Source organism: Hyperolius riggenbachi, chromosome 1 (genome assembly GCF_040937935.1).
Source record: "Hyperolius riggenbachi isolate aHypRig1 chromosome 1, aHypRig1.pri, whole genome shotgun sequence".
Taxonomy (NCBI): Eukaryota; Metazoa; Chordata; class Amphibia; order Anura; family Hyperoliidae; genus Hyperolius; species Hyperolius riggenbachi.
The window spans coordinates 561,194,350-561,222,054 of NC_090646.1; the positions used below are offsets into that span (position 1 = coordinate 561,194,350).

A 27,705-nucleotide genomic window follows, 5' to 3' on the forward strand; every position below is an offset into this window, starting at 1 on the left:
TAATTTAAACCTGTATGTGGGTATTTTTTGGTGTGGGAGGTAAACAGGTTTTTTTTAAATATATTTATAGGTTTATTCTTAAAACTTTTTTTTTTTTAGTTGTAATTTGCTATTTGGCCACAAGATGGCCAGAATCATAAAGTCCTGGGAGCGATCGATCTCGCTCCCAGGCAGAAGAAAGGAGACCAGAGCTCAGAAAAGCCGCAGCGTCTGAAGAGACGCTGTCGGCTTTTCTCCGGGGGGGGGGTCCGATCAGCGAAAGGGATTTATAATCCCTTTCACTGATCGGTGGGCTAGCGGCCAGCACCGGGGGCACGCACGGGGGGGCCCGCGGGCGCGCGCGCGACCCGCGGGAGTGAAGCGGAAAAAAAAAATATGATATAATGAATTGGTTGTGTCCTATGAATAATTACTAGAAGATTAGCAGCAAAGAAAATATTCTCATATTTTTATTTTCAGGTATATAGTGTTTTTTCTAACATTGCATCATTCTATAATATGTGCAGATTACACAACACTCAGCATTCAAAATGATTCTTTCAGAGCAGTCTGTGAACTAATGACCTTTCCTCTGGCAGAGAAAAAGTAAATAGTACTTGAGATAATAAAAGTCAGATAACAGCCCTCTCCACGACTTTTAAAGTCGTAGAGCTTAATAGCTTTTTTGCATAGAGATAACAACTGGAGTTTCTTAACTCTTCCTGTACTGGAAACAATTAGACTGATGTATCTGATCTTAATGTTTTATTTCTTAGCTGTACTACACATACAAATCATAATATCATATTTTTTTTTTCGCTTCAGTGTCTCTTTAAGGAATACCCAGACAGCTCATGGTGACCCAGAACTACCTGAAAAGATATAAAGGGCTAAAAGTGACCAAAAAGCTCTATATCAAAAAGCAAATCCAAGTTTAATTCAACCTTCTTAAAACAGAAGGTATTTGTGATAATTTCCATGATGCAACACTCCTGAATATGCAAATCCTTTCTTTATGCCTGTGAAAGCAGAGATGATTTGCATATTCAGGAGTGTTGCCTCATGGGAAACCACAGTTGCTCACTCAAAGCTAAATTATCACAAATACCTTCAATATTAAGAAGACAAAATTACATTTAATGCGGACCCAAACCAAACTTTTTTTTAATTAAAAATATTTAGTTGCACCACTCTGACACATACAAAGATAAATTAACACTCCTTCAAACCTATGAGCATTTCAGTGCATGCTTTTCACCCTTCTCTTTTCATAGCTAGGGTTATACTGGGGGCAGCCATTAGCAATTCCTCCATTGCCGGACACCATCTACTCCACCAGTTTGCCGGAAAAATCCCGGCAATTTGAAAGGAAGGGAGGGGTTCCTCCAATAAATGTAAAATATTTTATATTTGTCATCATGCAGCTTAAAAAAGGCTGCTATTTATTATTATAATTTAGAAAATAGATTTTATTTCTGAAATCTTGTATTTTTAATTTGGGTCCACTTTAACTGATATTTCTGACTGACCCTTTAAAACTGTATAAAAAGCCATTTTCAGTTTTCACTGGACTTCTAAATATGTGGTTTCTGTGACCAACAAGATTACACTGTACTCAGCATTCAGGCTATAGGAAAATAAAGGCACCCATTTTCCACCTTGGTGCCAGTTTTTAGCAAAGGGGGACAGTTAGTAGATTCATGAACACCAATATGTTACATAATTATCTATTAGGATAAAACCATCTTGTGTAGCGCCGCTAAGCCATTACCTTTTTAAATTATATATATATCGCACAAGTAGGGAACCTTCAAACAAGATATTTCCTGCTCTTCCACATCACTCTGTGCTGTCTTGTTTCATGGCTGCTATTTATAATTTTTAAAAACCACAGCAAGTGAAAATCAAGGAGCAGCCAGATCTGACTATGCAAGAGTGACATGGAAAATCTTTACACTATGAATCACTAACATATGGCAGAGAAAAAAAACATAAGTCAAACAGCACAGTCAATAAAGAACATACTGTGAAATTAACTGGCTTTCTAACTCATGTAGAAAAGCGGAAACAAGTCCAATTTTATGGAGGTCTGAAGGCAGCCAATAACTGCAGCTGTGGAAAACATCTATATTTGGATATGACATGACTATTTCACCGTAGACACATCTTAAAAATGCTATGTCATAAATTTGATTTCTGGACATTCACATTTTCTAGAACAAGATTATCAGTAACTCTAGAACTCTAAGGCAATAAATGAAGGCAGGCGTACCAAGGTGTCAAACAATGAGTATGATCAGTACCTGCGCAGTAGCACAAACTGTGCAAGCACGGACCATACTTGCCCATGTAGGGGTGCGCTCATACACAGACAGGAGTGCAGCAATGAAGAGGAAGAGCTTCCCAAGCAGCAGCGGAGGGGTCACGGAGGATTGAGGAAGATCATCAAGAGCTGTTTTCATTCTAAGGACCAGATCGGTTCTAACATTTATTTTTTTTTAAGAATTAATTGAATATTAAAGCACACAAATAATAAGAAATTGTAACGTATTATAGACATATGCATGAGAAAATGTTAAACGTTATGCTTTAAAATATCAGAGAAGAGTTGAGCATAATAAGAATATGATACTCTATGAAATAATCAGATCTAAAACATATAAACCAGAAACAAAAGAAACCAAAAAAAAAAAACCATACCCTCAGCTCATAATTATTTAATCAGGAGGAGTCGGACCAGGGTCCTAAATATAGCTTATAGCTATAGCATATAGCTGCTTACTTAGGGGATCTCATATTTGGATAACTAATTAAATATTGGTCGAAAACTGCATGGGGGTTTATTGTCCGATTTTGGTTTTGGCTCAAATTCTTTTTCGGATTGTATATTATAGCGATATGCAATATAGCTCAGAGAGGGAATGGCATCTGATGAGTTCCAGTTGGAGAAGATTAATTGCCTAAGATATGAGTGATTTCCCATCTATATTAAAGGGTAAAGTTTATTATGCCTAAATGTAGAATGGCTAAACTGGGGGAAACTGTATCTAAATGTGTGCTCTCAGAATGTATTAACAGTTGTAAATAGTACTGAGACATTTGAGACAGTCCCAAAGAATGTAGGGCAATGTGCCTTGCTTTTTGCAACCTCTCCAACAAAGATTTGAAAGGGAGGCTGAATATCTTGCTGATGTAATTGAATTTTTTTTTAAATATTTACCAATGAGTTTGGGCCTACATGCATTTAACTTTTTCTCCTGGATGAAATTTTCAAACTTGTCAATAAAATGCCTTTTAAACCACCAGAAAGCAATGAAAGACTTAAAAGGATACCTTAGCTTAAATTGAATTAAAAGTGGGGGAGTCAGCATGTTTAGTAGGCTCTTCTCATGCCAACCGCTTTCCTCGTTCTCCTTCGTCCCCCTCCGGTACGGCCTAGCGACCCCCCGGACTTCCTGGTCAGGGTGGTGCCCAGCAGTGCATGTCCTTGTTTGCATGCCTGCGGCTGGGAGCGCTCTCTGTGCAGGCACACTACATAGTTGCACAACCATGTAGTGCGCCTGCGCAGAGCGCTCCCGCCATCCTTGATCACGCGTCGCCAGGCAGCACCTGCACAGTCAGCCGCGACCACCCCAACCAGGAAGTAAGTTTGAGGGTTGCTAGGCAGTAACGGAGTAGGATGGAGTTGAACGAGGGGCGGGGGCAGCTTTTTAAATTTAATTTTAAGCTAAGGTCTACTTAAAACTAATTTTGAGGAAGAGGCGGAAAAGAGGATGACTTTAGATGGCTGATGAAGAGCCTGTCAGAGTGCAGAGGACAAATCTAAGAAAAATAAACAGTTACAACAGCTGTTCCCCACAAAATAATGGGCTGATTGGTTTGTACGTCGCTTCACTTAGGATGCCATAAGATTATGTAAGTGAAGTTAAGCTCTGCTTGTTTATTGTTGAATTGATTCTTTTTCATAGCTGCTTCTCACACATGATACAAAGATTGCATTACAATCTGTTTGTGTGTTACTGCCAGCCTGACACTTTAGTCATGTAGAATGCATTTTGTGTGTTTAACAGTCATTATAAATCCCTATGATCCTAGCTATTAATTCTCCTTCACTTATTACTGATATATTTCATTTTCAGCCAAAATTTATAATGAAACTATAGGCGCCAACATTTTTCTTACAGGGAAATAAACAATCCAACAGCATAATATATCACTGACAAGCATTCTGGAGGCAATGTGCAGCATGCCATGAGGTCTGCGGCATAGACTGGTGCTACAATGTCTGTGCCAGAATCAACTGCCAAGTGACCATATATGTTTCATTTCCACTGACAGCTAAAGAAAAGACTAAAAAAGCCAGGTACCAGTTGAAAAAGGTGTATTAGCGGCTTAGTTTCTGGAATATATCCCCAGCACATGGGCATTTGATAGATAGGACCAGCTGGAAACCAAAGGAAAACTAATCAAATCTACTTTCACAAATACTGTATGTGTTTACTAATAAGCTCACCTCCTCCGTAATATGTGTGGGCTATTAATTACTCTTTACTCCACAAGGAAACCAACTGTAATGTTCTTCTATGATGCTAACTCACTAAAAAGAGCGATTTTTACGTTTTCTAGATTCCATGTCACAAATCCAGCCAGCTACACAAAAATAATACTTTATAGCACATACTATTATCATTTATTATTTATATAGTGCCAACATCTTCCGCAGTGCTGTACAGCACAGAATATATTTTGTCTTTTTAGGCAAAAAACAAAACCGCTTTTAGGGACAGTACCCCTCATCCAATGATATGAAATGGGTAGAAAAAATACAAAATGTTTTATTCAGACAGTTCATTAACAATATACACCTCATGAAGCAGCAAACCATAAAATCTATTAAAATGCAACCCCATAAAATTGCTCCATAACGAGAATACCAGATGCCTAATAATGTAGGGTAATCCCACGTATTGTAATTAGATCAAAGAAAACCACACATGGGATTTAGAATCCCTGTGTGGCCTTTGAACCTGAACGACGGACTGTACACAGGCCCAATTTGACGTCCGCACGACTGAACGTCCAAACGACGGGTCGTTTAAAAAAATCAGACGTGTGTGTGGGCCTTAAGAGTGTTCCAACTATATATGTGAAATGATAATCAAGGCAAGCTATACATTGTGGCATACAATTTTTGTGAATGAACCACAACAATATCAAAACTCTAAAAGTAGAAAACAAGTTAATCAATGGTAAAGTGCAATAGCAAACCCTAAATGCTGCATAGGTTGACAAAAGGTGGAAGAGATACCTATAGACACTGAAGCGGCCAATAGATAAAAGAGTGCACAGAGCAACATAGAAAAAGATATGAGGATACTTAGCCCAGATCAGTAGTGAGTGGTATCAGCATCTGGAGGACGATATGGATGGACGGAGAACCCCCTCAAACGACCCCACTAGTGTGTCCGCACCCCTACAGTTTACTAAATTCCCAATTCACTAAATGGCACTGTAATGCCTGGCAGATCTCCTGCTTTCTTTTCAGCTGCTATGCCCCAATCTACCACCACCTTCTTCACCCTATGTGGCGTGTCCCCACTTGAACAGGAGGTGAGGATACAACACCTGCCTGACTTCGGTTACACCTAGGCCTTGGAGGTGCAAGATATAGCAGCTGAGACCAAGAAAGCCAGAGTACCACCAGAACAAACAAGACTATGTAGTTGGGTGATATTAGGTAATGGAAGAGGCTATACAGATCACTACAGGAGTTATGGATAAGGGAGTGAGATTGCCCAGAGCAACCGCAGCTCTGGGCTTCTGATAAACGCCACAAATAAACAAGACACAATGGTTGCTCAGGATGACCGCTGCCCTGAGCCTCTGACTGAGTAACAAGACGGACAATAGACAGGCAGACAGATTGGTTGTTAGCGAACAAGACACACGGTTGCTCAGGACATCCGCAGTCCTGTGCTTCTGACTGAGTAACAAGACAGACAATAGGGAGACAGACGAAATGCTTGCCAATCTAATCGCTGCCCCAGCGATAGCAACCATCCACACTGACTTGGACAAGACAAACAAGTAAGAACGTAACTAATAGCAACCGCATATAACAACTAGGTCCAAATATCTCTCACTTTTATATATACTTCCCAGGTCTAGGACCTTACACTAACATTTTACACACAAACAAGGAGGGGAAGAAAAAACAAATCTACTGAAATATTATAAAACTATCAAAATATTTATTTATAAATCCTTTCATAAAAAGATTAAAATATAACCTCAGCACAAACACATGGTTAAAGATAAATTGATCTAGTATCCACTGTTTTGGCCACCTGGACCTAAATGGATAATTGTCTATAACTGATCAGTCTGATACTCAAATCCAACAGACTTATCAGTTATAGACAATTATCCATTTAGGTCCAGGTGGCCAAAACAGTGGATACTAGATCAATTTATCTTTAACCGTGTGTTTATGCTGAGGTTATATTTTAATCTTTTTTTGAAAGGATTTATAAATAAATATTTTGATAGTTTTATAATATTTCAGTAGATTTGTTTTTTCTTCCCCTCCTAGTTCGTGTGTAAAATAATAGCAACCGCAGCCTATAGTTACATTCACAGGAAACAGGATTAGCAGGAATAGACAGACAGAAGGATTGTTTGCCTAGCAATAGCAAGCATGATACAGACAAGACAACAGGTAGGAGCGTAACTAATAGCAACCGCTGCTATAGTCACGTCCACAGGAACAAAGAAAGCAGGATAACTACCTGTCACCAACATGGCGAAGGCAGTCTCCCACTAGCAGGATGGTAAGACTTCACTGTCCCCAGCGGGTGCAGTGAACATCCAGGCAGGCAAGGTAATGCAAAGCGATACAAAATACAACTATCACAGCATGGACCCAGTAACAACTCAGGTTAGCTGTACGATTTGTCGGGCGAGGTCTGGAATGAGAGGCAGGCTTTTATATGGACATCAGCCAATGGGAACAGATATGCAAATTCCCACACAGCTGAATGGTAATCATGCAATCCTGTGCTACACTGACTGAAGACTGTAAGCTGTGTGTAAATGGAAGGGATTTTCAGTACAAATGCATGCTAGATTATGCAACCACATGTATGTAAGAAATCCACAGCTGTCTGACTGCAGTTCAACTGCAGTAAGCCTTAGGTGGATTGATGACAACATCCTGGAATACGCTGAACTGCAGTGTGATTGCAAATAGCAAAGACTCCCCTGGCAGTTGCAAACAAAACCAAGCAACCAAACGCAGGTAGAGAAATCAAAACTGCTCGGCTGCAGCTCCGCTGCAACCGGCAGGAGGGATCCTTACAGGCACCTACTGTAAATTTAATCAGTCGCTTCACTGAAAGGAAGGGAAGTCATATCTCCCAACAACAATAACAAAAAAAAAAAAGGCAACTGCAAGCACTTGTTACAGAACAAATGCTCTCCTATGGGATCCAGGAAGCCCCTATAGCAGGGGTCTCAAACTCAATTTACCCGGGGGCCGCAGGAGGCAAAGTCAGGATGAGGCTGGGCCGCATAAGGGAGTTCACGTGTCCCTGCCGCAAAACGAGGGCTGCAGAGCCCCCAAATCGCCCCGGGGGGCAATCTGCCAGCATTTCCTGGAAGGGGCAGAGCTTTCAGCTTCAGCTCTGCCCCTCCTGACGTCAATCGCGGCGGATCTCCCCCGCCCCTCTCTGTGAAGGAAGAGTGGGAGGGGCGGGGGAGAGGCGGCGATCCATTCGGCGATTGACGTCAGGAGGGACAGAGCTACAGCTGGAAGCTCTGCCCCTCAGCGCAGTCGTGGATGTTTGCGCGGGGGATTTAGGGGTCTGCAGCCCTTGTTTAGCGACGGGGATGCGGCGGATTACTTGGGAGCACTGAAGCGAACTATAAGGTAAAATGGGCAAATATAGTTCGCTTCCGTGTCTCTTTTGCTTTTGACGGCAGGCAGGGCCGGTTTAAGCAACAATGGGGCCCAAGAGCAAAATAAACCTGCCCCCCCCCCCCCCCCCAACAGATACCCTGGAACAAAAATCGGCATTAAGGGACCTTTTTTGCAGCTGGTATAGTCAGGGTGTGAAGCCCCAATCGGTCGGAGCTCCACATTCTGGCTACCCCAGCCTGCATGGGTGACAAGGGGTTAAAAAGTTTCAGGAGGGGGGACCCCACATAATTTAAAAAAAAAAAAAATCCCACATTCTAAACATAAAAAAAAAAATTGGGAAAATAGGAAAAAATGCCAGGAATCTTCATACAGCCATATTGCGGCTGTATAGCGATCCCTGGCCAAAGCGCTTCGGCTGCGTATGGACCCCCTGGAAACCCTGTCAGGAAATGTATTGCTCTTTCTACCGTTAGGTTTGCTACTAAAAGTGACATTTACCGCATTTAAAAGTATACTATTTTCCTTCGAAACTTTAAAATCGATTTTCTCAAAAACTATAAGGTCTTTTTGAAAAATTGTTTTTTCCTCTTATTCCTAATGATCTCCTTAACATATCCTGCAAATTTAGGGTTTCTAGCATTTAAAGTGGATTTGCAATTAACCATTAAAGTCGGCGGGTTTTGTATTTTTTTCCTTTGCAACTTTAAAATCGATTTTCTCAAAAACTATAAGGCCGATTTAAAAAAAATTTTTTTCCTCTTGTAGCCACTGGGGGCCCCTACAAGCTCTGGGCCCTGGGGCCACAAAATATTGTATCGAGGGCCGCAAATGGCCCGCGGGCCGCGAGTTTGAGACCCCTGCCCTATAGTATTGGGCTGGCACTGAGTAGAGGCCTACTATCCTGCATCCTACAGTTGTACATATGCCATGGTGTGAGTGATATAAAGGACAAATGATAGGCTCTCAGGGGTTTGTGGCCAACAGAAAAAAAGCAGAATAATGCTTTACAGTATGTTTGAAAAATCTGGCTCACAGGAAACAACATATTGGACCCTCAAGAAACACCACAGCTGTGAAACAGCCCTCATACTGTACAGGTCTGCAACATTCTGCTTATCGCAAGGATCAGAGGGGAATGCTCTATCCTAATCCTGTTGGATCGCTCAGCAGCTTATGATATAGTTGACCATAAAATCTTGCTCAACAGACTGTAGGAGTACTGTGCCATCAGGGGCTTAGTCCTCCAGTGGTTCAGATCTTTCTTGACTGACAGAACACAGAGAGTATCCCTAGGACCTGTCATATCAAGCCCTTCACGGCTAAAAGTTGGAGTGCCACAAGGCTCAATCCTATGCCCTCTGCTATTTGCAAGCTACAGGTTACCACTTGATACAATTATCCAACAACATGCCCTAATGTACCTTGTGAAACAGACCATACTCCAAAAATAAATTATTGCTTAGCTAAGCTACATGAATGGATGAATGTCAACTGGTTGAAATTGAATGCTGACAAAACTGAGGTCCTTGTTGTCCAAAGTCAGCGCTTGGCATCAAAACAGCACTATTCTAGATCAACACGAATGAGGATAGGGAATTCAGACAAATAGCTCCGACCTTGTGCACAGCCTTAGTGTGCTAATTGATTGGGAATAGAACTTTAGAAAGCAAATCTCAGCTGTAGTAAATATTCCTACATTTATCTAAGGAACATTTCAAAAATTAAACATCTCATTCCCCAGAGGATCTTCCAACCCTAGTTAATGCCTTCAACAAATCGCGGCAGGACTACTGCAATGCCTTTTATACAACTATTCCAAACAAGTACTTGTACAACCTGCAATTAGTACAGAATCCTGCTGCCAGATTGCTAAACTCAAACCTGCTACTGTTGATCATTAGGTGACTGGGTTAAAAAAAAAAATCTGAAAAGGGTGGCGGAGCCACAAACACCCAATCAGATTTGTTTGATTGATTTTAAAGGGAAAATTTCAACCATTTCATTTTACATAATTGATGCCAAGGACCCAAAGCTCACAGACTTGGTCAATGACTGATTGTGTGTCGAGGTTAGAAAAAGTGGTCAGACCCAACAACAACCAAATACATACCCGAGGAACATCAGGTCTTCAACTAGCAATTGTAAAACAATAAGCAATTTTATTAATTATGTTATTTTGGTTGTGGTTAATTTTTAACTAGGTACTCTGTAAAACTTCTGTTACCCAAGTCCTGCCCATAGAGCCATATTAGTCCTTGCCTTGCACTGATGAAGGTCAATGTAGCCAGGAAAAGCGGTTTGGATGAGTGTAGCTGTATAATATAAATAGGCTATAAGCATATTCAACACCCAGGGCCGGGCCGAGGCATAGGCTGGAGAGGCTCCAGCCTCAGGGAGCAGTGTAGGAGGGGGCGCACAATTCATTCAGCTGTCATTCCTAATTGTGTATGAAGCAGAAAGAAATAAGAAAAGGGGATACATAACAGTGACTGCAAGCCAGATAACTAGAGATTAAGGTGTTGGGGAGGTTGTGGGCCCTGTGTCCCTCTTAGTCTAATAGCAATCAGTGTGTGACGGCTGGGGTGGGAGGGATGGAGGGGCGCTCTTTGGTGTCTCAGCCTTGGGTGCTGGAGGACCTTGTCCCTGCTCTGTCAACACCAGCGGCTCTGGATGAGTGCTGTGCCATAAAATAATAATATTCATATTCACAGAGCAGCAGTGATGCCTCATGGGAGTTCCTTCTTGCATACATAAAGCTGAATAAGTGCAAATACCTTCTGTTTTATGAAGACAAATTTATATTTAGTAAAAATACTATCGATGAGAGTAGGGAAGAATGTTTGACAAGAAGAACGGATTGTTGAATTTTTATGGCATGCATAACCATGAGAATGGACAGGTAATGGCACGTATAAAACTCATGCATTCCTCTCCTGTTAGGGATACTGTGGAAATCTGATTGGATACAGTTGTGTATACCTCCATTCATTCTGGACTGGCCGTGGGGCATTCTGCTGTGTCTTATTTGAAAGTAATGTATACATGGACAAGTAGGAAATAAAGAGTAATGATAAAAAGCTGTACTGACCTATTTTAACACAGCACAGAACTGTAACTTGCTACAAGTAAAATGCCAGCCTACCACACACTGCATGCTCGATGTCACGTATAATCCATTCTCAAGGCTGTGCGAAATCATTTTACGTTTTATGTCTCTGCTTCATTTGCACATGCAGATGTAACCGAGCCACATTAATCTTTGCAATAATAATGGCTTTACACTGCCATACCGAACGACATGAATTCTGATAACGCTCTAAGCAGAACAGTTTCAATACTGATGAAATACAACTCTGAAAGTGGCAACCAAAGTGAAATAAAGTTCCTTTATAAATTTATGGAGCTATCATGCTATACGCACTGCATGCGCAGGCCCTGCTTCTTCTCATGACGATAGCGTCTACGTTCTTGGTTTTACCCACACTCATGCCACATTTAAAGTGGACCTGAACTCAGAACTTCCTCTCTGCTCTAAAAAATACACAACAGCCTAAAAACATTTAATGAAAAACATTTATTTTGTTACAGCTGAAATACACCCTGCAATAAATACTGCAGTGTGTCTACTTCCTGCTTTCATGGAAGCAGACATATTGCCAATATCCTGTGTTTAACAATTTGCTCTCAAATTACAACTTGTGCTTAGGCATAGATGAGGGGGAATTAGACAGGCTAAACACTCTAAATACATACAGGGTTACATAGTTACATAGTTATTTGGGTTGAAAAAAGACATACGTCCATAGAGATCAACCAGAAGAAAATTAAGTACAACACCAGCCTGCTCCCTCACATATCCCTGTTGATCCAGAGGAAGGCGAAAAACACTTACAAGGCATGGTCCAATTAGCCCCAAAAGGGAAAAAATGCCTTCCCGACTCCAGGTGGAAAGCAGATCAACTCCACTGGGTATTACCTAGTAATTATAGCCATGGATGTCTCATCGCAAGGAAAGCATCTAAGCCTCCTTTAAATGCAGTATTAGAATTCGCCATAACTACTTCCTGTGGCAATGCATTCCCCATCTTTATCACTCTTACAGTAAAGAACCCTTTCCTAAATACATTTCTAAAACGTTTTTCCTCCATGCGCAGATCATTTCCTCTAGTCCTTTGTGTAAGCCTAGAGACAAAAAAGCTCATCTGCCAAGCTTTTACATTGCCCTTTGATGTATTTATACATGTGAATTAGGTCCCCTCTAAAGCGTCTTTTCTCTAGACTAAATAAACACAGTTTATCTAACCTTTCTTGGTAAGTGAGACCTTCCATCCCACGTATCAATTTTGTTGCTCGTCTCTGCACCTGCTCTAAAACTGCAATATCTTTCCTGTAATGTGGTGCCCAGAACTAAATTCCATATTCCAGATGTGGCATTACTAGAGAGTTACACAGGGGCAATATTATGCTAGCATCTCGAGTTTTTATTTCCCTTTTAATGCATCCCAAAATTGTATTAGGTTTAGCTGCAGCGGCTTGGCATTGAGTACGATTATTTAACTTGTTGTCGATTGTCGATGAGTACTCCTAAGTCCTTATCCAAGTTTGATGTCCCCAACTGTATCCCATTTATTTTGTATGGTGCTAGACCATTGGTATGACCAAAATGCATGACTTTACATTTTTCCACATTGAATTCCATCTGCCATTTATGTGCCCATATAGCCATCCTATCCAGATCCTGTTGCAATATGTCCCTATCTTCCTGAGAGTTAATGATTCTGCACAATATTGTATCATCTGCAAAAATAGCAACATTGCTTTCTACTGCATCTACTGGATCATTAATAAATAAATTAAAGAGTACTGAACCCAGTATAGACCCCTGTGGGACCCCACTGCTAACAGTCACCCATTTTAAATAAGATCCATTGATCACATCTCTTTGTTTTCTGTCCATTAGCCAGTTCCCTATCCATGCACACAGACTCTTCCCCAGTCCTTGCATCCTCAACTTTTGCACCAGACTTATGAAGAACAGTGTCGGCCCACATTAGCATTCACTACCTCATAAAAGTTAAGCAAGTTAGTCATACACGACCTATCTTTAGTAAACCCATGTTGATGCTGAGAAATAAGATTATTTTTTTAGCATGAAGTCTTGTATAGTATCTCTTAGTACCCCCTCAAATAGTTTGCACACAACTGACCTTAAAGAGACTCAGAGATGAGTCTCACTGCAGTTTTTTTTACTTACCTGGGGCTTCCTCCAGCCACATAAGCATGGATGTGTCCCTCGCCGTCCTCCTCAGCGCTGCCATTCTCCTGCAGTCAACCCCCAGTAAGCGGCTCAGTCGGACTCAGTCTGAAAGAGTGATGTCAGCCAGGGCAGTCTGCACTTGCGTTGACGTCACTGAGCCGCTTACCGGGGCTCACCGGGGCTGAACAGGATATCATATGAGGACGGCAAGGGACACAGCCATGCTTATGGGGCTGGTGGAAGCCCGAGGTAAGTAAAAAAAAACTGTAGTGAGACGCTTCTCTGAGTCTCTTTAAGCTTACAGGTCTATAATTTCCCAGATCGGAGGGTGCATTTCTCTATGTTTTCCTTCTGTCCTGTGCAAGAGTTCACGCCCACTTTAATAAAAATGATATACAGAAATTTAATTTCCAATGTTTTTTATTTGAAAACAGAACATTCATAGTACTTGAAGGTAAGGTAAACTTTTACCAAAAAAATACATAATTAATAATACAGTATATCAGTGGTACACAAGACATTTTGTAATTAAAGAGAACCTGAGACAAGAAGCATCTGGAGCAGATGTGTTTCCACCATAGGTTTTCATGGGAAACGCATCGGCTATTCGGTAAAAATGCAGCAGGTTAGGACTTTGCATTCAGTGATGAGCGAAAATGCCAATACTGTTTTTGCAATAATTTTCGCTAAAATGCTGCGAAAAATACTTTTTGTTATTGTTTACAAATTTGTGTCGTAAAATATAATTTTTATTCACTGTAAAATGTTTCGCTGTAAAAATAGATTTTTTTTTTATTATTTTTGTGCAAATGTGAAAATTCAAGCTATTTTTGTAAAAATGTTCTCGAAAACAAAAACAGCATTTTTAATGCAAAAATTTGCAAGCAGCACTGTTTGCGTTCCATTTACTGTAATGTGGTAGATGGAGCCATTAACAATAGCAAGTGGAAGCACAAACTATTTTTTACATTGGATTCGTCTGCATATCAGTTCCAGAACTACAAGTCCCAGCATAGCTTACTCGCAAGGCAGGGGTATAATGCAGTTTCTCCTGGTTAGTTCAGACAAAGACCCCGGGAAGCACTGAATGAAAATGACATCAGAGAGGTGAGAAATCATATCAAGCTAGTCTTGTCAAGAGGCTGGAGAGTATTTCATCAAAGCTGATTGTAGATTCCATCTTACAGCTGCGAAGGATGACTTTACAGTAACTTTGCTCAAGGTGAACATTGCTTTTAAGCTGGCGGAGAATTTCTATGAAGGGATTCCTCCTCATTTTATGCAGGCGTGCATGTGGCAGTCTCAGCGGGCTTCCATCACACAAGAAAATATTGCTCCACTTAATTTTAATAGACATTTGTATTATCTTGCTAGCCATTCCCAGCACAGAAAGGCCCAGGGAGGGAAGCGAGCCATAGAAAGTGCCCCTGCAGCTACCTCAGCCAAGAAAGCCTCTGATTAGCATCCTTAATTCAATTACCAAGAAAGGACAAGATTCTTTCCTCTTTTTCTGCACAGAAAAGATAATTATGTGAAAATGAATGGGCATCGTTCTTTGCCTGTTCTCTCTATAGCTCCTCAAAGACTTGAATTTCAAAAATGAGATATATAGCGATGGAAATGCCTGCTTTACATTCCCCATTGTTCTATATATAAATATATATACAGTAATATTGCAATGATTCCAGCAGACATAATCGCACTTAGGGCCCTTTTGTACTACCGGAATTTTGTAATCCGATCTCAATTGCAAGCGGATTGCAAAACGCTAGGTACAAAAAAAAAAGGGATGTAAACCGCAAATGTTTTGTGTGCGACTCCCGGGGGAAATCGCAAAGGCAGAATTCAAGGCAATTACATCATACATTCGACAGGTTCTTGCCGGTGTTTATTAGAAAGAGGTGGAAAAGCGCCCTTTCATATCTTCATGGTAGGTGGCTACAGTAGAACTGTACCTTCAAAAAAACCACAGACAACCGGAGCCCAGATAGTATAGTAGTACGTTAGAGTGTAGTAAAAAGTAAGCAGATGGAGAGTTCAACTGTCTTCACTCGGGTATCCGGGTCTCTCTATGTGTGGTCGCACTCTTGAAGAAAATAGGGGGGAATCCTATACCCGGCACCCAACTTTGCCTGCTGGGTTACTACCCTCCAGAGATGAGAAAGAGGCACCCAAAGGTAATAAAATGTATAAAAGCAATAAAATAAATAAATGAGAGGTGGCTTAAAGGATTTCCAAGGTGAAAAATTAAATGTAGTTTTACTATATGTCACTAATGAAATTGGCTCCTGACCCGCTCACGGAGCTCTGCTGTCGTAGTGATGGCAAAGCGAATGAGTAAGCTAAAAGAAACTGAAAGTTTCCTTACAACAAACAAACAACATTTCTAAAGGGCTTGACTCCCACAGGACTCAAAGCGCAAAAGCATGGCTCAGACCAGTAATTGCTGAATGGCAAATTGTAGTACAGAGGAAAAAAATCTGATAAGTCCAACAAATGCTGGGCTAAACAATGGTTTTTCAATCTGGACTTGAATAACTTCAGGGATGGGGCTGTCCTTATTGGGTGTGGTAGGAAGTACCAAAGAGCAGGGGCAGCAGAAATCTCTAGTTTCAAAGGTTTTGAGGTGAATGCTGGGAGTGACCAAGTGTATAGATCCTGCTGATCTGAGGTTGTGTAAGGCCTGGAACCCACTGCAAACCGCAAACGCTAAACGCAACCGCTAGCGTTTTGTCTGAGCGGTTTGCAAGCGGATTCATGCGCGTTTTTGGTCGTGTTTTGCAACATTGTATTTTTTTCCCCAGCGGGTGCCTAGCGTTTTGCGTTTTGCGTTTTTATCCTGATTGGTCCTGTGAATTATTTTTCATTTTGTTACAGTGTGCTGAACCGCAAAACGCTAGCAAAACCGCTCAGTTTAGGTTTTGCTGAGCGTTTCTGCTAGCGTTTCAATACTTTGCATTGAAGCGCTAACGCTCCCAAAATGCTGCATGTCCTGCGTTTGCGTTTCTGAGAAACGCAAACGCTCCTGTGGAAGTTGCCCCATCCATTAACATTAGCCCAGCGTTTTGGCAAACTGCTAGCGTATCGCAGTGCTGCCAAAACGCTGCCAAAAGCGCTCCTGTGGGTTCCAGCCCTAAGGGTGTGCAGTTTCAGCAAGTCCATCATGTATCCACGGCCCAAATTGAGTAGGGATTTGAATGTTAGCATTGCAATCTTGAAGAGTATTCTCCATTTTACCAGTAGCCAGTACAACAAGTGAAGAATCGGTGTTATGTGACTTTGGCGACGCTGGTTTCTTAGCAATCTGGTAGCAGCATTCTTTACTAGTTGCAGACGATGCAGATCCTTATTTGGGAAGCCTGCATAGAGGGCATTGCAGTAGTCCAGCCGTGATGTGATGAAAACATGAACTAGGGTTGTAAGATCTTCTGGGTGAAAGAGATGTTGAACTTTTGCAATGTTCCTCAGATGAAAGTAGGAGTTTTTGACTATAGCCAAGATTTGATTTCTGAAGCTCAATTCCCCATCAATTAGCACACCAAGGTTGTGCAAAAGGTCAGAGCTATTTATGTCTGAGTTAACTATCCTCATTGGTGTTGATTTAGAGTAGAGCGGTTTTGATGCCAAGCACTGGCCCCGTACAAGGACCTCAGCATTCAGTTTTAAACAGCTGTCATTCATCTACTCCTGTAGCTCAGCTAAGAAACAATTTATTTTGGAGTAGGGTCAGCTTCACCAGGTTTGAAGGACTAATATAGATGAGTGTCATCGGCATAGCAGTGGTACGTTAGGCCATGTTGTTGGATAATTGTACAAAAAACACTGCGAAGTACAGCATAACCTTCCGATACATGCCCAGAAACAGCTGTATTTAAGTTTGAAAATTCTCTGCAATAAGGGCTATTAAGTGTGCTGGAAACCATCCGTTCCAGATGCACCCATTGCTTACATAGCATTAGGGATGACTTCTATTGTTCTAGCCATTAAGCATTATGGGGCCTTGCTTTTCATTACCAATGCAGTGGTAATCAACAATTACCTTTTCTTGTAAGAAAGATATTATGTGCTTTGTAGTATTTTTAGGTTTTCTAATTCACTGTACAAAGTCCTGGTGACTCTGGTTCTAAATAGTTTCCACACCTTTGTCTAAAAGTAAAAAAAAAGTGAAGGAACTGTCAATGCCAACAGTGACTTTATAAATAGACACAAATGTCAAAATCAATATTTTCCATTAAGATACAGCAAAATGAAGATTTTCCATACATTCTAAAAAACAGTTCATTGTTCTATTATTTTAGCTAAGAAGGGACAGTGCTTTTGCGTTACAGCTCTGGGCATCTCCAGTTCAGAAGCTCCACAGAGCCATCTAGTGTTCAGTAGCATACACACCACCATAAACTTGTCCTTTGTTTATAGACACTTTATGAAGATCCATTCTAACTAGCTTCCTATTTGAACATACAGTATGTATTTTATAGCTAACTTCATTTTGACAGAAATAATAACTTTATGAAAACACACCATGCAGTCATCGTGGATGGACTATTCCTTTTAACATTTCCAAATTTAAATACAAGACACAAAATAGCCAGACAGGTACAGAAGAATTCAAACCAATATGAAATAGCAACTTACTGAGCATGCTTTTTACAATGCTACTGACAGAGGCACATAGATGAGGCAATATATTATAAAGATATATGCCACTTATAATAACTGAGCATTCAGTGAAAATTACGGTAGACACAGGCATTTTTGAAAACAAGCAGGTCTGCTGTATCGGTTTACCACTCTCCTTAGATTCTGTGGTTTAAAGAGGAACTTTAGTGAAAAGGGGGTAAAAAAATAAATCAATACATTGCAAAGTGAGAAATCAAAAAATAGAAGAGAGATCAATAAATTATTGATATTCGCCATGTAATTCATGTTTGATCCACAACCAGCCTGCACATAATCATCTTTACTACTGGCCGAAAAAAACAGACAGCACCAACTGCCATTATCTCTAACCACACCCAGGGCCGGATTTGTACTCTTCACCGCCCTAGGCCACTGTCATCAGCCGCCCCTCTTCAGTATAGGTAGCTAGATGACCCCTTACCTCTAGTATAGTTAACCTAATGACCCCCCCCCCCCTCCAGTATAGGTAGCTAGATGATCCCTCCCCCCTTTCCTTCTAGTATAGGTAGCTAGATGACTCATGAAGTATCATGGTCAAACATAGTTACATAGTTATTTGGGTTGAAAAAAGACATACACCCATCGAGTTCAACCTCACCTGATTTCCCTGCACTGCAGCATTTGCAAGCTTGCAAGTGCTGCATAAGTTTTGCCTGCTACATTGGTGCCCTTGCTCCTGTGGTGCCCTAGGCCATGGCCTAGGCGGCCTTGGCCTAAATCCGGCCCTGACCACACCCCGTAACAATGTGATAGGCTATAAAGCCTCATCTACACGCGTAGATGAGGCTGCGATCCGGCGGCTCGATTAGCCGCCGGATCGCCCCTTCCGCGTCCCCGCGCGTCCCCGCTCGCCGCGTGTGCGCCGCATTCGATTCCCGCTCGTCCCCGCCGGCGTCGCTTATCTTCCGCTCGATTCCCTGCCATTGTCCCCTCGCGGGGAGCGAGCAGGGAATCGGCGGAAGCAAGATCCGTCCTGTCGGATCTTATCAATTGAGACGCATCAGCGGCTCGATTGATAAGGAGGATCGGAGCCGCATCTACGCGTGTAGATGCGGCTTAAGGTAGGTGTTTTTATAGATATACTTATGCACAAAGGGAGATACTGGTTGCTTGGCAGATGGAAACAGCTGTTATTTCCCACAATGCAATATAACCTAGGTCCTGACATCACACTGTGGGAAGGGTTTCACCACAATATCAGCCATACAGAACCCCCCTGATGATCTATTTGAGAAAATCCTTGGTTACAGTTCCTCTTCCTCTACAGTTCTATTGACCTGTCCCCAGATGTGCATGCTCTAACAATATGCCAATCAGATGTAAACAGACTCTTCAAAAGACAAAACACTAGGAAAGCAATGGGGCCAGACACTGTCTCTGCGAAATGCTTGAAACTCTGTGCCGATCAATTAGCTCCTGTATTCACAGACATATTCAAAGCATCTCTCGAACTCTCAATTGTTCCGGCCTGTTTTAAAAGCTCAACCATTGTACCAATCCCAAAAAATTCTAAACCTACACGTTTAAATGATTACAGGCCTGTTGCCCTGACATCATTGGTCATGAAAGCATTCGAAAAACTGTTAATGGCTTATCTGAAATCCATCACAGATCCCCTGCTGGACTCTCTGCAATTTGCCTACAGGCCTAATAGATCCGCAGATGATGCCGTGAACATGTGTATGCATTATGTACTACAGCATCTAGACACCCCAGGAACCTACACCAGGATTTTATTCATAGATTACAGCTCTGCATTTAATACCATAATGCCATCTCTGCTACACAGCAAGCTCTCCCAACTACACATACCTGAAACCATCTGCAAATGGATAACCGATTTCCTAACCGATAGGAGACAGCGTGTTAGACTTGGTAAACACACATCAAGCTCTCTGACCGTCAGTACTGGTGCACCCCAGGGCTGTGTGCTTTCCCCAGTGCTCTACTCACTGTACACCAATGACTGCATCTCCACAGATCCATCTGTTAAGGTTCTGAAGTTTGCAGAGGACACAACAGTAGTTGGTCTCATACAAAACGGGGATAAGTTTGCATACAGGTATGTGGTGGGACAGCTTTCCTCCTGGTGCAGCAGAAACAACTTGGAACTTAATGCTCTCAAAACCATGGAGATGATAATAGACTTTAGGAGATCTCCCCCCCCCCCCAGCACCTCCCCTTAACCATAAATGGATCCACAATAACCCAGGTAGAGTCATTCAAGTTTCTTGGGTCCACGATCTCACACAACCTAAAATGGGATAACAATACGGCCACTATTGTCAAGAAAGCACAACAGAGGATGTACCATCTACGGCAGCTGAAAAAGTTTGGCCTACCTCAAAATTTAATGGTGCAGTTCTACACTGCAATTATTGAATCCACCATAACATCATCTGTGACTGTATGGTTCAGCTCCTGCTCAGCATTAGAAAAGGGGAGGCTGCAGCGCATCATCCGAACAGCGGAAAGGATAATTGGCTGTAGCTTACCTTCCCTGCAGGATCTTTACGCTAGCAGGTGCAGAAAGAGAGCAACCAAAATTGCCTCTGACCCCTCTCACCCAGCTCACTCCATCTTCCAGCGCATGCCTTCAGGAGTAAGATTCCGGTCAATCGCTACCAAAACCTCCAGACACAGGAACAGCTTTTTTCCTCAAGCGGTAGCCATACTTAATGCTGAACCACGTTAGAGCTGCTAGGACTTGATAGTAATCAGCAGAGAACTGAAAATGAACAATTCTCACATTGCTTACTGCCACTATACTTATAATGTCCTTGACTTGTAATATACACACTGTCTGTCCTTGTATTGTTTTTGTTTGCGTTTGTTAAGCAACTGCCAAGACAAATTCCTTGTAGGTGCAAACTTACTAGGCGAAACAAAATTGATTCTGATTCTGATTTAAATTGTTTGACAAAGTGTTCATGTGACTGCTAATCGTGACCAGGGCTGATGACGCAGTGCTCATTACCTGTGGTCACTAAGTTATGGATATATTGCACTGTATTTTGGAACAGATTTGCTTTAAATGATACATTATCAATACATACAAGAATAACGTGCAATCCCTCACCTGATGATTGTGGCGTAGCTTGTCCTGCATGGCATGGCATATTTCAATCATTCGTATTAATTCTACTCTGGTGATTGGCACTTCTGGAGAGCGGTTTTCAATGGCAAGTAAAGACCTGATTTGCAACACATGTACATTATTTAATATGATGGTTAAGATATTTTTAAGCATACTGTATTAGATATTAAACGCTGAAACATCTACTAAAAGTAACAGTAATAAGTGCAGCTTCATCTTATGTCACAAACAATAGTAAAAAGTAAATTTTATCCTTAGCTATGACCATTGCTCAGGTAGGAAGTTAAGCCCATGAGAAGCAGATCAATGGTCCCTGGGACCCCCGCAACCGGGGGAAGGGGGTAGGGTGGGGACAGGACAAGAGGAAATGGGTCAGGGGACCCATTTGTCTCCCCTTCTCTTTCAAACTCCTCTCCTTAACCACTTGAGGACCCACCCTTTACCCCCCCTTAAGGACCAGCGCTGGTTTGATTGATCTGTGCTGGGTGGGCTCTGCAGCCCCCAGCACAGATCAGGGTGCAGACAGGGAGATCAGATTGCCCCCCTTTTTTCCCCCCTATGGGGATGATGTGCTGGGGGGGTCTGATCTCTCCTGCCTGCTGTGGGTGGCGGGGGGGGCACCTCAAAGCCCCCCTCCGCGGCGAAATTCCCCCCTCCCTCTCCTACCTGCTCCCCCCCCCTGAGATCCGGGCTGCACAGGACGCTATCCGTCCTGTGCAGCCAGTGACAGGACGTCCCCTGTCACATGGCGGCGATCCCCGGCCGCTGATTGGCCGGGGATCGCCGATCTGCCTTACGGCGCTGCTGCGCAGCAGCGCCGTACAAATGTAAACAAAGCGGATTATTTCCGCTTGTGTTTACATCTAGCCTGCGAGCCGCCATCAGCGGCCCGCAGGCTATTCACGGAGCCCCCCGCCGTGATTTGACAGGAAGCAGCCGCTCGTACGAGCGGCTGCTTCCTGATTAATTAGGCTGCAGCTGGCGACGCAGTACTGCGTCGCTGGTCCTGCAGCTGCCACTTTGCCGACGCACGTTATGAGTGTGCAGTCGGCAAGTGGTTAATAGGCAGAGTAGCACGGCGGGTCTTTGCCTGCTTAAGCGCCCGGTTAGATCTGCTGCTCTGTACATTATTCCTCTCTGTGCACCTCCCGATGTATGTCCCCTGACATCGGGAGTCATATAGAGCAGAAGTGTGCCGTACAGAACAGGGAGGGGTGTATGTGAAAGGGTGTGGAAGGATGGGGAAAGCTAGAGAACAAGGACACTGAGAGGGGACCGGGAAAAACCTATGGGATTCAGAGCAATTCCTCTCCATATGTTTTTTTGCATGCTTCTTGTTTACTTTAAGACTGTAGCTATCTAACTAAGAGGAAGGGGTTAATGTAATAATCTGCGAAGGTGGTCAGGGGCTATGAACAAAACCATGCTGTTCCAAAAAGGTAATGCATATACTATAGCTAGTATAAACAATGTTTCTTGTCTGAGCAAAACACTTTGGGGACACAAACAAAAGAAAACCCAAGCAATTAACTTAACAAAAAACATGCAAATTAACCATTCAATAGTACTTACTGAAGCTTATCGAGAACAGCTTGTAATGCATTGCCAAATTCAAGCAATACAGATGCTCTACAGCTGAGTCCTTCTGTTAGCAGCATTACCTTGTACAAAACCAGAACATTTTAGTTACATTTATTTCTACTGCAGTAGATTACGAGTCACACACAAACTATTAATCTTCCCAATGCTACGTGTGACCTTGTCTGACACAAGGATTTTCGTTAACCTAAAATCAAACCTCTGAAAAGTGCATATTTATGAATTTCTATGAAAATGTAAGATCATTTGATGTCATCCACCAACCTCTTTCCCGCCCACAATAAATGAGAGCAAGGGAGTTTGCCGGGGGCAAAAACAAATTGGATTAGAAATACATTTTAAATTATAACCTTTAATTTGGTGTACAAAAAAAAAACAAAAAAAACTTACAAATATAAAAAATGCCTCCGAATTGTCTACTTGCATTCAAGTTTTATTTTATCAGAAATAGAGTTCCAGTGTAATGATCTGCTCAGCTGTCTGCACGAGCAGACAGCTGTTTGTCCATTCTTTAGGTCTAAATGCTGCAGGTCTCTGGAAAAGAGACCTGTCTTCGCTTTGCAAGTTTCAGAGTTGCTCTGCTGAGGAATTTGCATACACTTGTCATGCAAATTGCCTAGCTGCCTTTTTTGAATGCTTGCAGTATAAATACCATGTTCTCCCAGAATCCCTTGCTAGTCATGATGGTTTGTTCCTGCTAAACTCTCCTGGAGTATCAGCTATGCTTGTTTGCTAAAGATTATCTTGGAGTTATTCCTGGGGACTGCACTAAGCATCCCTTCTAGTGCAGTCAGGTTGTATTATCTGTATTGCCTTGTTCTGTCTCTCTGCCTCGATTGTCTTGTCGCCAGCGGCGGTCAACAGGAAATCTTTCTGTCTGTCTGGGAGTGTAGGCCAGAGCTGCGGTTGCTACTGGCTGCTCCATCTGTCTGGATCGCATCCGCTCTCGCGGAAGCAGCGGTAATTCCTTCTGTGTTCTGCCTTAGGGGTGCTAGCTAGAGCAGCGGTTGCTACTGGTAGCCCCATCTGTCTGTCTTGTCTGGTACGAACGCTTGCTGTAGGCTCGGTGAGGTAACCGTTTAGCAAGCGTTCGCGTTCTCTATTTCTTGTTTGTCTTTCGTTGGTTAGCTAGGGTGGCACGCTTATCACTGGGCGCCTAATGCGCGGTGATCGTGTCGGAAACGCGTTCGCTGTTGCGAATGAGTGCGGTGTTTGTGTTTAGCTAGCGTTTATTATTTTCCTTGATGTTCTGATTGTTCTTGCTTGCTGTGCCTTTTGCTACTCTCGTGTTCTGTCCTGCTCGGTCTTGTGTCTGTTGGCAATCGCCAGTCTTGCGATTGCGTTCGTATTTTGTTTCTGCGGATGTGTGTTCACCGTTGCTGAGTGGCAACTAGATTGGTGGACACACATTCATTCTGTCTATGTGTTCTTTCTCTACACTTGTGCTCTGTCTATTCGGTCTTGTATCACTCTTGCGATTGCGTTCCCACTTCGGTTCTGTTGTTGTGTGTTCACCGTCGCTGGGTGGCGACTAGATTGGTGGACACACATTCATTCTGTCTATGTGTTCTTTCTCTACACTTGTGCTCTGTCTATTCGGTCTTGTATCACTCTTGCGATTGCGTTCCCACTTCGGTTCTGTTGTTGTGTGTTCACCGTTGCTGAGTGGCAACTAGATTGGTGGACACACATTCATTCTGTCTATGTGTTCTTTCTCTACACTTGTGCTCTGTCTATTCGGTCTTGTATCACTCTTGCGATTGCGTTCCCACTTCGGTTCTGTTGTTGTGTGTTCACCGTCGCTGGGTGGCGACTAGATTGGTAGACACACATACATTCTGTCTCTGTGTCCTCTCTCTTTAAGGGCTATCTTGCCCTGCATTGCTTCAACTCGTACAATTCCCAACTGGCATCTGTGGCCGTGCAGAGGCTGTGCTCGCCTGCACTCCACATCTCCATCTGCCGGTGGGAATCTCCCTCTACATGTGCATAGCACCATAGCTGGGTTCTCTCTAATTACACGCTTGTGGAGGATTTCCGCAGTGTCAGCGCGCGTCCTGTGTGAGCTGACCACGGAAATAAATCCCACAATCGTTACATCCAGCTTTTTGAGAGTGGTTGAGAGTTAATGATTGCATATAAATTGACCACTTCCCTCAGCACCTCCTTTCCCATTCAAATCCTGGGCCCTCAAAAGAATACAGCGTCCATTGCTTCTGACCACCATAAAGCAGACACTTGAAAAAAACACTCCAGATGTGTAGGACCACTTGGGTCCTCCAGCCTTAGTAAATCAGGACCACATTATCAGTATTTATTTTGTTCAATTAGTGCATATATCAACATACCAATGCTGATGTGAGGTGTGCAAGCCAAACAAGGCAACCAAATTTAGCAAGAAGCAAGAAATCCTGGAAGAAAGGCCGCACCACCAATTCTGACAATTCAATTACTTTATTGATTAAAGAATCAAAATTACTAGACACCAAAAGGGAAATAACGGATATTGCCCCACCTCTCAACAAATCACCCCAGCCACTGCAGGAATGGCTCCCATAGGGTTCTGTTAGAGCCCAAATGGGGAGCTTTATCTAAGACCCAGGTCTGTGGTACTACAATTGGTTGCCAAAGTGCAAGGTGCAATGTAAAAACATATAAGATGGGCATGTGATGAGTATAAAGTGCAAATATATGCGCATGAACAATTAAGCAATGCATGGATATAGACCCAGGTCTTAGATTAAAGTGAACCAAAAGTGAAAATAAACTGATGAGATAAACAATTGTATTTATCAACCTACTCCTGAAAATGACCTTTTTAGATATCCAGGGTTTTATTTTATATTTAAACATTTATAAAGTAGATTGAATGTTTTGTTGCTTCTGCTTAGTGACAGCCTATTAAGTGTCCCTCAATGAAGACACATGAACTATTGACCTTTTTCTATCTCTCCCCTACTCTCAGAAGTTTGATTCTGCCAGGAAACCTTTTATTGGCTGAAATTTGCTTATCAGTGAGGTTTACTATATTTACGTCAAATTACCGACAAGACATTAGCTGCCACCTCCAAGCCTCAAAAATAACTCTTTCAGGCAGCAAAATAAAAACAAGTAAACAGCCTGATTATTAATAGGTTTTGCACTGTACATACACATGTTTATCTCATGTCACCTAGGGTACACTTTAAGCTCCCCATTTGGGCTCTAACAGAATCCTATGCTTCTGCAGTGGCAGTGGCTAGGGTGATTTGTTGAGAGGTGAGGCAATATCAGTAATTTCTTTTTTAGTGTCTAGTATCATCATAATTGGTGGCGCAGCCCTTCTTACTAAATATGGTTATTTATTTAAATTCAGCTATTAATAATTAATCAATTCCAGTGAAGTTTTGTCTTCAGAGAGCAGCAGACTATTTACCCACAGGGAGTCCATGCCTGCTGATGCTCAGTCATTTCTGATACTTATCAATGTTCTATCTTACAAACAGGCCATGGAACAGAGCATCTGACACAGGGGCGTAACTAGGCCCCACCGGGCCCCCCTGCAGATTTTATGAGCGGGCCCCCCCCCTCCCCCGGGGCCCGCTCGCGGCCGTTTTGTGGGTGCTGGAGGGGTGGCAGCATGAGGGGAAAGCCTTGCCCACAGTCGGCGGGGAGAGGGGTAGTTCCCCCCTCTCCCTCACCTCGGGGCTCTCCCCTCTGCGCTCCCCTCCAGCTCGTAAGTATCTGTGGGGCTGTGGTGGGCAGCGAGCGGCGGGCAGATACATACCTGCTTCCGTGCGTTCCATCGGAGACTTCTCCCTCTAGCGGCTGACGTCGGAAGTGACGTCAGCCGCTAGAGGGAGAAGTCTCCGATGGAACGCACGGAAGCAGGTATGTATCTGCCCGCCGCTCGCTGCCCACCACAGCCCCACAGACACTTACGAGCTGGAGGGGAGCGCAGAGGGGAGAGCCCCGAGGTGAGGGAGAGGGGGGAACTACCCCTCTCCCTGCCGACTGTGGGCAAGGCTTTCCCCTCATGCTGCCACCCCTCCAGCACCCACAAAACGGCCCCGAGCGGGCCCCAGGGGGGGGGGCCGGGCCCCCCCCGCGGGCGCAGGGGCTGCAGGGCCTATTCCTACGCCCCTGATCTGACAGTGCTGGACAATCGCCTCTGTCAAATATCATTTGGCTGAACTACAACTGTAGGAAATCCACATTCCCCTTTGCACTCATTACCTGCCTCTCCAGCTGTAGAACCTGAGACTTCAAAAGATTGACACGCCGCTCATCCAAGCACTCCTTGTGACCCTCATCAATCAGCTGTTTGTACTGAAATCTAAAGCAAGAGAGGAAGAACACTGATCGTTATTAGATGCAATTACCCCATTGGACTATTACATTCAGACAAGCAAATTAATGAATCAATTATTTCTTTGAACATCAAAAAAATTGCAGTAGCTCCACTCAGCCGCTCTCTGCCATTGTGAAAATATCATAAAAGGCATAAAAAGAAAAAAAAAGTTTGAAAGTAAAAAATAAAAAAAGTGAAGTCAATGAGTGAATGAATGAGCTCATACTTTCTCCTTCTAGGACTCAGGGCACATAGAAAGCTTAGGATGACTGCTATCATTTAGCATTCACTCAGTGAGCTTCCCTGGGTGTGTGTTGTGTGGGTCTATTCAGTACACCAGTACCTATTCAGTAAGGGGTCCTCTGACAAGACTCCCTAACACTGCAGGGAGGCCTACTGAGCGCATCCTCTCAAGCACTGAGAGAGTGTCTGTGTACATGAGAGAAAGAGAGAGACTGAATTAAGTGGGGAAATTGATGGTTAGGTTATCAGTAGTATAATAGTTTAGAAGGAGGGAAGGAGTATAGCTAGGTCAGGGTGAGTCATTTCTCGGCTTCACCTTGTGCCAAATTTCCCCCCACCATTTTTATATGTATGCTCTTCCCTGAAGCCTAAAGGTGGTCACTCACGATTCAGTAAAATGATCCGATTTTATGGTAATTCGATAAAAACAATCGGATTTCCTGAAAAATCTAAAGCTTTTTATTAGAGCAAGAAATCTGATCGGATTTCTTATTTTTATTCGATTTAAGTCGATCAGTGTTTTTTTCTGCTCAATTTTTATGAAAATGTAATGGTGTGTGGCAGATTGTCGATTTATTAATATACACACCCAAGCAATTTTC

The 27,705-nt window shown here is 42.8% G+C and overlaps 1 protein-coding gene across 8 annotated transcripts in view; it reads right to left on the minus strand.

Moving 5' to 3' along the window:
- Window positions 1-27,705, minus strand: part of LOC137526635 (uncharacterized) — a 187,142-nt gene that overhangs the window by 118,227 nt on the left and 41,210 nt on the right. For all 8 annotated transcript variants that reach the window (XR_011023118.1, XR_011023117.1, XM_068247486.1 and 5 more), the window contains exons 5-7: window positions 26,746-26,845; window positions 22,504-22,592; window positions 20,914-21,028 (exon numbers count right to left, since the gene is read on the minus strand). Coding sequence is in view for 6 of the 8 variants with exons in the window: in XM_068247486.1 (XP_068103587.1) it covers window positions 20,914-21,028; window positions 22,504-22,592; window positions 26,746-26,845 (304 nt within the window). In the remaining 2 variants the exon portion in view is untranslated. The remainder of the gene's footprint in view (window positions 1-20,913; window positions 21,029-22,503; window positions 22,593-26,745; window positions 26,846-27,705) is intronic.